Raw genomic sequence first — 12,913 nt, 5'->3', positions numbered from 1 at the left:
TCAATGTCATGATCATATCTGGCAAACGGAGTTCCTTAGAGATGGAATCTCCCCATCAAACATGACCCAGATCTCCGTTTCCACAGTTTACTGATTACTTATACAATAAACATGATAGTCGCTGACGTCCTTCATAAATACAAAGTCTGGAGTCATCAACCAGTTCCTGAAAGCAATCAAACTGTCCAAATGATTTCAGCTGTAAGCGATCGCTGTGGCTGTTCTCACACGTGATGCAGGAAAGATGGAGGACGGGGTTAAGCTGCTCTCATGTCGAGGGTCCCGCAGAGACAAACGGCGCATACTGCAGGAAGAAGACGCTGAAAACAGAGCACGAGTGCAGTCATTAACGCTGCTGCGTGCTTAGGTTTACTCGCTGATCCTCAGCTTCACATCTGCACTGAGTCAGCCTGAGAGGGATTCTTCTCTGAACCCTTCAAATATCTGTGAAACTGTGAATTCTGCCGCACATGAACAGAGCCCATGAACCCGGAGAGGCCGAGAACGACCGCTGAGCGCTAGCAGAACATCTGCGCGTCGGTGCTGACCATGCAGCCCATGTGGTGCAGTGTGCCTCGTTCACATCTCTGCCACTGCAAGAATTTATAGCTGTGATTTCCCAACTTGATACTGTGATTATCTCAGGAGATAAAAATGCTGCACAATCTGATCGAATGTTTCCTCAAGATAACATAGCTGAAGTCTGAAATCATCACGCTGGGCCCGGCTTCAGGATCCTGAGCACCGACTGATATCCAGGCATGAAGCACACAAAGATGCGGTTTCACAAACAGAGGAGGAGGAGGGGGCACAAAGGATGAGGGGGGGAGGACTGAAACGCGACTGACCTCCAGTGAAAAATTGAAACCAGTTGTGTTTCTGTGTGTTTGTGATGTGATGTGAGAGGAGGCCTGTATTTTTTTAAAGCCGTTCCCACGACACCAAACGACCTCGGGCTCTCTCGCCCTCTCTCTCTCTATAAATGGCTCGTCTGGTGGCGTTTTGGTGACCAGTCAGACTTAAAAAGGACAGAGAGAGAGCGAGAGGGGAAACTATTCAGAGAATGAGACAGACGGGCGAAAGCGGCCGTTCGGCTGGGTTTAAAGGAAGTTAGGACATGAACTGTTTCTTTCCAGAGGCTTGGGAAGGATTTCAGTCCCCCGTCTGTGTGTGCAGGCCTGCAGGCACGAGGTGGGGGGGCTCAGCTTCCTTAGCACAAAGACAGCTGGCCTGCTTCTGTCCGACACCTGCACAGCTTCCTGAACACGCTGGAGCCGCCGTGCTGGATGAGCCAGGTCTTTGTTCAGCTCTGAAAACAAAAGGTTACGGCCCGCACGTCGCAGCCTCTCATCGACCACGAACAGAACCACAAAAAAACTGTTTATAGCAAAAAGTGACAGCTTGTTTTCCTCAGTGGGAACAAATGACCTGTAAGGGTTTCAAGCTGCCACTTGGGTCCCCGTGTATTTATGTATTTATGTATTTATGCTCCGGCAGAGTGAAAAACTGCAAACGCTGGCCGGACATGCGATGGTTAAACATGTGATTACAATTAGGCAGGAACCAAAATGTCCCAGTATAGGAGTGTACATGGAAACCACTCATTCACATCAAGAGGAACAAAGGCCACGGATCTACTCTGAAACAGAAATATTCTCCTCCAAACTCATCAACACTGTGCAACAGAACCAGAATTTTACCCTCTAACATTTCTGAGTATGAACACGTATGTTACTAATAATCCACACGTCTGTGTTTGTCCAACATCAGCAGAGCAGCAACCAAAGCTGGCACGAACATTTATCTGATACCTTATAACCACATATAACAACAACTAAAACTGAACGATGGTGTAGTACGGACCTTGTGTACACCTTTCATTTTGCCTCATATGCTGCTAAGGCTAACGGTCAGGTGTCTGAGCAAACACCCAACACGCATAGCAGAAACTGGCAACTGACAATTTTCTAACATCAGGATAAAAACACTGCAGATCAGATTTATTATGTTGAGAAAATGTTTAGGATGAGCGACACGAGCACCGATCCAGCTGCAGCTCACAGTCGTGACCATGAAAAGCTCTCTGACTGCTTCGTGTCTTTGTAGCGTGACTGTGACTTTTCAGTGATTTAAACTATTCCGTACATGTACCCTGTACGTCCTACATCTTATGTCTCATTACTGAAGAAGGGGAAAAAGCCAAACCATTAAAGTCAAGTTGGCTTTGGTCCATGAAACATTTGTGCCCAGGGTCTGTAACTTGATGAGCCAGACATGGCTAACTGCATGGAACAAAGATTTGGAAACTGAAATCTGACCACAGACCAAACGTTGCTGGATGAAGCAAACAGCTTCGAACTTTCCATCAGAAAAAGTCTGAAGAGCAAACTGTTTACTTCTTAGACTTAGCATAAGATTCTGATTGTACAGCAGGTCGATCTGAGCAGTTGTTTAAAGGTACAGTGTGCAAAATCTCATCGCTAGATGTCAGCAGATTACAGATGGTAATCAAGTGAGTTCTGTTTTCTTAACTCTCCTAATTCATTTTAGCTACAGTGGACAATGTAGGACAAATAATCTGTAGTGAGTATAGTTTGTCAGTCCGCTGTTTACCTCAGCTGTTAATGGGGCCACGTCCATTTCCTCTGAAAGAAGCTGTAAAACTTTGTGAAATGAGTCTGATACGAGTCGATGAATCACTACAGCTCATTTCTCTCCAATGACAGCGATGCTGAGGAGATCCATCCATCCATTCGCTTCTGCTTATCCTTTTCAGGGTCGCGGGGGCGCTGAAGCCTATCCCAGCTGTCATAGGGAGAGAGGCGGGGTACACCCTGACATCGTTTGAGGATATCCTGAACTTAGCTGTTAGCATATCTTATGTGCTTTTCACTTTTTAAACAGCTGTTAGCTACTCTTAGCCTCTCATAGCTGCTGTTAGCCCTTAATAGCCACTGTTAGCCTTTTTAACAGTTGTTAGCTACTGTTAACCTCTGCTAGCTGCTGTTAGCCTCTGTTAGCTACAGTTGGCTGGAACTCTCCCACAGTCTGTCTTTGTCCTGTCTTCATACACTGACGTCTAATCAGTCGGCAGATGGCCACGCCTCCCTGAGCCTGGTTCTGCTAGAGGTTCCTTCCTGTTAAAAGGGAGTTTTCCTTCCCTCTTTTGCCAAAGCACTTGCTCATAGTGAAAAACTGAATTGAACTGAATTATTGAAACTCTTTTAAATGGTTCAAACATTGTTGGACTCTTACTGAATAAACTGTCACACGATGTGAGGATATTATCAAACTGTTTATCAGAGGAAAAAGTGTGTTTTTTGACTTATTTAGGAGATGAGGCTGATCTTTAAATCAAAATAAACTAATAATGTATACCGTGTATGTGGTTGGTCTCTAACCACATAAACAAAATCTAGTTGGACAAAAGAGCTAGCGCTAATGTTCCCCCTCGTCAGATTCCAGAAACAACCAGATATTCGTCATGGTTACTCAGTCCATCTTTCACATACATACTACTGTATCTTAATAACTGTACTGTTCCCACAGTGCACCGACACCTCTGTCCTCCTCCCTGTTGCTCAGGTGATGTCAGTGATGGGGGATGACTGGTCTCCCTGTTTCAGAACAAAAACCCAGCTGACTCACTGCACAACCTTCACCGTGTGTGTGTGTTTAGCTCCATATCTGGGAAGTGAGCTAATATCAGTCTTCAGGGTCTAATTTTAGAGTAGTGTGTTTTATTGCAACACCAAGGACGCAGTGAGCCCATACAGTCTCCCTCTCACACTCAGTCCTGATGTTTCCTATTCGGTGGGTCCACAGAGACCCAAGCCGGGCCGCACTCAGCCAGCTGGACCCAGAAATTACCAGGAATCATCCACGGCTGATGAATTCATCATGGAAAAAGAATCAGTCTGACAACAACAGACGCCTCAAAGCACTTTCTATTGTAAGGTAAAGACCGTAAAATATTACAGAGAAACCACAACAATTAGACAACCTTCATTAGTGAATACTTGGTGACAGTGGGAAGGAAAAACTACCTTTTAACAGAAAGAAACCTCCAGCAGAGACTGGTCGAGGGTGAAGGGAGGAAGACAGAACAAAGACACGCTGTGGAAGAGAGCCAGAGATAATAATAAGTAATGATTAAATGCAGAGATGTGTATAAACACATAGTGAGTAAAGAAGAAACACCCAGTGCATCATGGGAATCCCCGGCAGCCTACGTCTATTGCAGCATAACTAAGGGAGGATTCAGGGTCACCTGGTCCAGCCCTAACTATATGCTTTAGCAAAAAGGAAAGTTTGAAGCCTAATCTTGAAAGTAGAGATAGTGTCTGTCTCCTGAATCCAAACTGGAAGCTGGTTCCACAGAAGAGGGGCCTGAAAACTGAAGGCTCTGCCTCCCATTCTACTTTTAAATACTCTAGGAACAACAAGTAGGCCTGCAGAGCAAGAGCGAAGTGCTCTAATAGGGTGATATGGTACTACAAGGTCATTAAGATAAGATGGGGCCTGATTATTTAAGACCTTGTATGTGAGGAGCAGGATTTTGAATTCTGGAGTTAACAGGAAGCCAAAACAGGAGAAATCTGCTCTCTCTTTCTAGTCCCTGTGAGTGTATGAATGTAGACAGACTTGTAACTGATCTCAGGTCAGCAGGTGGCTTGTTCCCGTTAGCGAGCTGGTTATCAGTGCCATCATCGCTGCGGCTGAGTCTCCACCCACTGAATGAAGCATGTTTGGTGCTCCTTCCTTCACAACCAGCGCATCTCTGCAGCCGTCCTTACTGTGGAGAGTTTGTCGGCCATTGTTGCCTTTAATATTTTTTATTTTGTTCTGACCTGATTAAAGCCCGTGTCCATGTTGAAGCCTCCATTTAACACAAAAGAATAAACTATTATTATTTTATCAGATCAGAGTTTGTTTTTTTTCTTTGAGGCCTTTATTTCATTTAACGACCGTCCCAACTGCAGCAGCTGCAGCTCCAAGTGCAAACAGCAGGACGCTGTCGCCAGGCAGATCCTCGGCTCGTACCCTGTTACCAAGCCCCACTGCAACTGTTGGCCCCGGCCTCTGCCCACTGTCTCCACAGTGCATATTTGAAATGGTGAGGCAGGGAGGAGCATGGCAGAACACATGGCTGTGCACTCTCTGTTATCAGCTCACATGTCCTCATAAAGCACAGTTTTAACTCAGAGCCTCCTGATTTGGGTGAACTGCCTTCAGAAAACTTTGACTCGACTCCAGGATCAAATATTTAAGCTCAGAGGCTGAAAAACGGAGCAAAGCACCAAACCTGCAGTTCTTCTAATGTCCACCGGAGGCTCCAGCAGTGAGTCCGTCAGTGTTTACTGGGCCTGTGTCCTGTCTGTTCGCTGTCAGCATCATGTGACAAGCAGCTCATATCTGCTGAGGTGTCCACAGCTGTCTGGGCATCTCCGACTTTGTTAGCGACATTTCTGCGATTCCGGAGAACGAGAGGGAATTTCAGAGGTGACAGCAGCTCATAGTTTGTTCTACAGAGACACGGACGCGCATCTGCTGGATGTGAAAGACCTTCAGCGTGTGCAACAATCTGCTGACAGATGTCAGCTGTGCCTCTCTGTGTCTGTTATCACTGCTGTGGCTGTCCACATGAGCCAAACCCCCAAAACTCCAACAGCCACCAACAAGATCGCTGCCTGTGATTGGTGTTCCATGGGTGACACAGACTTTTGAATCACTTTATTCAGGAAATTCACAACCGTGGGATAAATAAAGTCCATCCTTCATCATTGTCCTCACCTGTGTATCCGTTTCATGGCACAGGTTGGAGCCTATCCCAGCCTTCAGTGGGTGAGAGGTGAAGTTCACTGTGGACAAGTGTTCAGTCCGTGACAGGATGGACAGATGAAGTGTGTAGGAAAAGAACATTTTCCACAATCTTAAAATAAGCATTTTTTAGTTTAAAAAGCTGAAATAGTTACAAATGTATCCAAATATTAAAGCTACAAATGAGGATACATCTGCAGTACTGTAGAAGTGTTCTTACTGGAGGCAGATGACGTCATAACCTACAAATAGCTGTTCTCAGCTTTAATCCGTATATTACATGTTTGTTTATAATATCAGCGTTAGCCATGTATTATCAGTGAGACGCCATCTTTAATGACGTCTCCTGTAGGCAGCTCGGTCCTCGTGTCTTCACGCACGTCTCCTGAATGTTTTAGTCTAAATGACGCGTTTCGATTACGTTTCGTACGCTAACAGAAATGCAGAGAGATTTTTAGAGACAAGCTTTATTTTCACTCTTTAATGTTCAGTCTGTAATCTGTATTGGCCACCGTGAGGCTTGTTTAACCATTATTATAAGCTGCTGTAGATAATTTCATACGTGCAGTCAGAAGGTCAGGCCCTGGATCCACTCCATCAGGTCAGGAATGTGAACGGCTGCAGGAGCTCCATCCTCCTGCTTACAGTATCGTAGGGAGATTGTTTTTAATCTTAAACTACCAAAAAACTTTCATTTGTTCACAGAAAATGATAAAAATGATGTCAGCACTCAGGACCAAATCCTGCAGTTCCTCTGATGTCCACCAGAGACTTCAAAAGGACAAACATGTTTATGATGTTTGGTCTCCAATGTTAACTTCACCTTTAAAACTCAACTTAAATTGTATTAAAGCCTAACGTTTGCGTTATTAGAGGTGTGGCCTCTGACAGGTGGATGGGGACACAGGTAGCTCTAGCTGCTAGCTGTGTGCTAGGCGTCACCTCAGCTAACTGGAGTCCCTGAACTGGACCTGTGGACCGTGTTTGTGCTGTTGGAGCCTTTTTAATGACATCATCTGATCAAAAATATGGCTGCTGTGAGGTTACTGTAGTAACAGACCATTTATGGTTGGCTGGTACTAGCAGGAGCTTGCTAGCCAGGCTGAGTAGCATTAGCTAATAGCATATGCGCTTAAATCAGTTACCGTCACTGTGTCGGTGATTTGGGAACAGTCTGTGGTAACAACTACAAACACTGACTTTGAGCGCTATATAAATACAGGCCATTTACCATTTACTGACTAAGCTACAGAAACCAGAGGTAAGTTTATTCATACTTAAAAGCCTTATTTGTCTGTTATACTGTTTCTTTTAGTCCTGGTTCCAAGGCTCCTCCTTTTCCAGGGTCCATTTTCCTTTGGAGATATTCAGTTGTCCTTCTGCTTCAAGGTAAAGTTGGGCAAATCGATATTATCGGCACTGGTATTGGTATCGGTTAACGTGAACATCATTTCCTGAAGCAAGATTAATATGAGTAAGTATGAGTGAAATAAGAAAAAGCACATGCCGTTCACTTTAATCACTAACTCGTTTGGTCCATTGTCATCATCTTCTTCCTGAGACAGCAGCACTCTGACCTGACCTCTGTGTGAGGTCTGTCACTCATCGCGGTGCTGATGCACGCTCAATTATCCAGGTAAGTAAATCCCAAAAGGTTGATTCTGTTCATCTGGACGTTTTCAGTGGGAGAAACATTTTGTCATCATCAGGTGACGTCTTCAGTCTCAGCTGACTGCAGGTTTCCAACATTATAAACAGGACATTTGCACAATGACTGAAACCAGCAGCACTGAAGGAACGTGAGGGAAAGACCATCTCTGAATGGAGGAGGGGCCTAAGGGTACGTCTGTCACCATCCTACAATGCTGTGATTGCAGCTTTTCCCCAACTCTCTGTGAATGGTACTCATGGTTATTGATCAGTGGGCTTTGATCAGTGGTCATGAGAATTTGTATATTAATGATCATGAACTGACCTCCCAGCCCGTTGTTCATCAGTGCTGCTGGTTTCAGTCATTGTTCAAATGTCCTGTTTATAAGGTTGAAACCTGCAGTCAGTTGAGACTGAAGACGTCAGCTGATGATGATGAAACGTTTCTCCCACTGAAACCTCCAGATGAACAGACTCAACCTTTTGGGATTTACTTACCTGGATAATTGAGCATGCATCAGCACCGCGATGAGTGACAGACCTCACACAGAGGTCAGGTCAGAGTGCTGCTGTCGATGGTGTTCGATTTCAGAATATGGCTATTGGCAAAAGACTTCTTCAATAAATGTTCCCAAGACACACTTTAAGTACATCGTCATCACAGTGTTTAGATTCTGCTTTCTGACCTGTTGTCATGACATTAAAAATGTTTTTTGTTGTGGTATTTAGCTTTAATAATTGTGTCCTCTGTTGAAAAAGACAAGCGGGATATCATAAGGTTCTATAAGGTGTTTCAGTTGAGGAGCACTGTGGTGAACACTGGTTACTGCTGCCCTCTGCTGGTGACAGACGCTCACAGCACTTAAAAGGACCAATCGGGTTTGTTCTCTTTGTTTCATCTTTATGAATCAATAATAATATAAAGTTACAGTCTATGTAACAGCATCACAGAGTTTAATCATTTCACCTGTTAGTCTTCATTTTATTAACACCAGTCACACTGATAAAAACTGAACAGTGAGTAATAATCTATAAGTTTAATAAGTCAAGTTGAATCCTGTTGCACATGGAGGAGCATCTGTAAGTCTTTAGTCCATGTTTGTAGTCTTTCAAGAGAGCATTTAAGCTAACAGTTTCCAGTCATTGTGCTAAGCTAAGTACCATCCTGGAGGAGACGGTGTGGTTAGCATGCAGCCTCTTGCTGTGCAGAGGTCGCCGGCTGCATCATTTCCTCTGCCGCCTCCTCCTTTGCGTCTCTGATGGCGTGGTTTCCGAGGCAGGGAAACAGCTTTCTGATGGTGTGTCTGAACGGGGCGTTAAGGTAGAAGAAGATGAGCGGGTCGAAGCAGAGGTGGAGCACGCTCAGCAGCAGAGTGGACTCCTTCCCCAGAAACAGCCGCTTCTTGGTTTCACAGTCTGTGATGAGTTTGGTCTGGGCCAGCGTGTACGGCGTGCGGACCACGTGGTAGGGGACGAAGCTGAATACATAGGCCAACGCCACAGCCGCCACGCTTGCCGCCACCCTCCTGGCGTTCGCCCAGAGTTTGGGGTCGCTGCGGCTGCGCAGGAGCTTTTTGACAGCCAGGGTGCTGGAGATGAGCGTGGCGGCGGAGGCGTTGAGGAAGAGCGCCGTGCAAAGGAAGACCGTGAGAGCGTGCCAGTGAAGGCTGATGTCCTTCTTCAGAGAAGAGCAGCTGAGGTAGGTCTGCTCCTGCAGGAGCAACAGAAACACACCAGTCTGAGGCACAGTGTCACCTCCTTCTGCTCAGAGGACAAAACAGCAGCAATTTCCTAATGTTGTAAACCTGCTCAACATTTGGCAATAAAACCCTTTCTGATTCTGATTCTGATTCTGAAAACGTCTCCAATAGCCGCCGCCGGCCTGCATGGTGCACTTTAGACATGTGAATCGTGCACCTCCAACGGTCACAGAGGCTTTATTGTCAGGACTGTTGCCTTACCTTGACCTGTTTTATTGGCAGGGCCATGTTGGGCACCATGATGAGCAGCAGCAGCAGCCAGACGACCAGCGACAGCAGCCGGGCGAAGCCGACCTCCTGCAGCCGCAGAGAGCGCACAGTGTGGCATTCCTGCAGGAGGACACTCACATTTTTGTTTCTGATGTCTGAAAACGATTTCAATCTAAACACATAAGAAAGACCGCACGGTGCGTGGTGCCCACTAACCAGAGCGCTGCTTTTGAACATTTTTGGAGAGTACCTGCAGGTAGCGGTCCGTGATGATGAAGGCGAGGAAGGCGATGGATGCGTAGAGGCTGATGTAGATGGTGACGGCGCTGGCCTGGCAGTGGAACACCATGAGGTTCCACGGCGCCACCCCGAGGTCCTTCATGATCTTAAAGGGCAGCGCGAGCAGGAGCAGCAGGTCGGCCACCAGCAGGTTAATCAGGTAGATGCTGGCGCTCTTCTGCTGAGGGACACAAAAACATCTAAACATGGACACGGACTCAGATCATCAGCTCTGCTACTACAGCCACCTGTGCTGCAGCTGCCTTAATACTATCTAACCAGGTGAGTGTTTAAAATAAACTTCATGCATTTGTTGTGAAGCAGTTCTGTTGGACCTTTGAACATGCAGGACTGTGGGGACTGACTCACTGTCGGAGCCTCCAGTGGACATTAGAGGAACTGCAGTTCAGGGGAAAATTAATAAATTCTAACAAATGAAATTTAAAATGACCAAAAGCTCTTTGAATTTGTCCAGAACCTGTAGTTTGGGTAAGGTAGGAGTACTTACCCCACACTGGGGTAAATGTGTGTTCATGGGTGTTTTCAAGGCTGTGCTGAAGCGTCTTATGCCCCATTTTCATTAGTACCTAATCGGATCGACTTGGCAACCGTTCGCCACGGTTTCCAGGGTTTTCCATTAGGTCATAGTCCCTGCTCACCCAGGCAGGTACTAAAATGTGACATCATCAGACTGCGTGCCACATATTGGCCGGTCAGAAGCGCCACTCGATGAGTCATGAGAGCGTCTCACTCGCAAAAATTAAAACTGTCATTTTTTAAAACTCGGCAACGAAGGAAAGCAGCAGGTTTATTCTTGCCTCGACGTCCTTTCTTGTAGCGTTCGTATCGCATGATTATGTCGCTGGCCACACAGATGCGTTGCTATGACGACAAGCACGCACACTGGGTTGTAATGGAAAACCGGTTGATCTGAGTAGGTACTGATGCAAAAGGGCTTTAAATCTGCCTTCTTTTTGTCCACATCTCCATCTGAGAGCTTTGAGCTCAGAAGAGTCAGAGGCTGATGGACGATTTCATTTTAAAGCTTCATTTTTAAAACCTCGACTATATCTTCTTCTATGTCCGAGGAAAAGAGAAGCTTACAGTGAGTCACGGGGTCAGAGAAATCCTCATTCCAGCTCATTTCACCATAACTGACCACAAATCCTCTCATCACTTCTTCTTCTCTTATCTAATACGTGCTCTTCAAGCACCTTTACACTGTCATGTGACACCTCGCCACAGGACATTCGCCTCACTTTTCACCTCGTGTGTGACCTCGGGTCATCTCGAGTCGTCCTGCCTACCTTGGCTCTGGGGCTGCGGATGAAGGCCCACACTGACACCAGATTTCCAGGCAGACTGATGATGAAGATGAGGATGTAGACAACTGTGAAGGGTCCCATCTGGTCGTTGACGATGCAGGGCTTCTCCTCCGGAGCGCCGCCAGTGCTGAGATTGGTGGCAGGAGTCATCGTGAGGTGGCGCTCGTCGGGAGGTGAAAGCAGAGAGGCTGCAGGGCTGCTCACGGCGGCATTCACTGTCGGCCTGAAAACAGGAAGAGGATCCACTCCAAAGATTAAACCACAAAATCTCATTTGTATTACAGCGTCGGATGAATTCATCTCGCTCTGTAGAAACGCAGAGAGATCGATCGAGCACACGTTAAAAATGCACAATCACATGTTTTTATCTGTCTGCACTGAAAGTGTTGCAGTCAGTTTAAACACACTGGTTTCATTTCTTTCCCAGCACCTGCAAAAAATGTTTTTATTTCATAAATTATTTCACATATTTGGCAGTGGATTCATGAGAAGCATGAAAAAGGGGCCAGTTTAGGTACAGGTGCATAGATGTGTAGGCGGGCATGAATGTGTTAAAGGGTCGGTGAGAAGGAAAGCGTGTAGGTTGACAGGGAAAAGTGGAAAGCTCTGCCGTAGGAGGGAAGCAAAGAAGAAGCAGGAAGGTTTGAGGTGGGAAGGAGGTGCTGTAGCTGCTGGCACGAGCCAATGAGAGTTTATCCTTTTAAACTGTGAGAGGTCATCGGCCAAGCAGGGGGCGGGGCTCTGAGAGATCCCGGCGTACACAAGTGGTTCACTCAAACTGTTACATGCAAGTTTGCAAATCTGCAGCAGCTGTGACACACACACACACACACACACACACACACACACACACACACACACACACACACACTTGTTTTCATATCTTTTTTTTTTTTCTTTTTTTTTCTCTCTTTTATGTTGCAACTTGACCAGTATCTTCACAACTTAACGCCAGCTTCCAAGGGCTTTTTAACTTGCACACAAACAAACACTGCTTGGCACGGATTTTACAGTTCCCATAAAAAAGCTGCTTTTTTAGAAGATGTTAATCTCCCCCAATCTCTTTTAATTTGTTTGGCTTTTAGTATACCCGTAGGAGACTCCTCTCCTTGGCAGACAAATAAGCCCCTGCTTGGACTTTGATGGTGCCAAACTGCTTGGGGGAAACAGTTTTTTGTTAAAGCTAAAAGGAGGACTATGATGCTAAACCGTTTCCCTGAAATCAGCAGACACAGAGAAGACCTCACTGGTTCGTGCACTGAATTGCCGGTGGAAAACCCCACGGATTCAGTTTCACTTTAGCAGTCTGTTGAGCTTGTCATGTGATTAATACCACATTGGCTAAGATTACACACAGTTCCAGTTACTGTAAGTGAAGATTGAAGAGTGGCTGGCTTGTTTATACTTTGCAAAGATGGTCTTCATGTGCAAGTCAAGGTTAAATTAACTTACACACACAAACACCAACTTTTTGTCTTACTATCAATTAATGTCAAATTCTACATTCATTGTTAGATCTTTGACACAGAAGACAACATGTTCGGATGAGAAAGCGTACATACTCGTGGATCACTGGCCAATCAGCGCTTGGTCACGCAAGAAAGAGTCTCTTGTAAACAACCATAAATACTAAATACATTGCACCTGTTTATTGAAAAACTTCATTATGTATCACACATATTGGCAGCCCTAGAATGGTTCCATATGATGTTTTTCAGTGAATTTTATCACTCAGCTTAAAAGGTGCTAATGGAGGTAGAATCACATAATATTTTCATCACAGGAAGCAGAGCCACCCTGGGCTGGGTCGTTCGGAGAGGGTCGTTTCACCACAGTTCTTGATTATTCTCACAGATAGGGGAAGTTTGT

At 45.6% G+C, this 12,913-nt stretch overlaps 1 protein-coding gene across 2 annotated transcripts in view; it reads right to left on the bottom strand.

Annotated features, from left to right (window-relative positions):
* Positions 1 to 8,338: 8,338 nt before the first annotated feature.
* Positions 8,339 to 12,913, bottom strand: part of gpr171 (G protein-coupled receptor 171) — a 20,641-nt gene continuing 16,066 nt past the window's right edge. Inside the window, exons 2-5 of one of the 2 annotated variants that reach the window (XM_085380217.1) lie at positions 11,027 to 11,267; positions 9,691 to 9,900; positions 9,432 to 9,560; positions 8,339 to 9,181 (exon numbers count right to left, since the gene is read on the bottom strand). In XM_085380217.1, the coding sequence (XP_085236343.1) occupies positions 8,654 to 9,181; positions 9,432 to 9,560; positions 9,691 to 9,900; positions 11,027 to 11,194 (1,035 nt within the window). In that variant the 5' untranslated portion in view covers positions 11,195 to 11,267 and the 3' untranslated portion in view covers positions 8,339 to 8,653. The remainder of the gene's footprint in view (positions 9,182 to 9,431; positions 9,561 to 9,690; positions 9,901 to 11,026; positions 11,268 to 12,913) is intronic. The other variant, XM_085380218.1, reaches the window with a different exon arrangement.

This window comes from Rhamphochromis longiceps, linkage group LG14, assembly GCF_057381845.1.
Source record: "Rhamphochromis longiceps isolate RC_006_pf linkage group LG14, R_longiceps_female_GT1.1, whole genome shotgun sequence".
NCBI classification, from domain to species: domain Eukaryota; kingdom Metazoa; phylum Chordata; class Actinopteri; order Cichliformes; family Cichlidae; genus Rhamphochromis; species Rhamphochromis longiceps.
The sequence above is the reverse complement of the archived record's forward strand: the minus strand, read 5'-3'. Positions and strand labels throughout refer to the sequence as shown.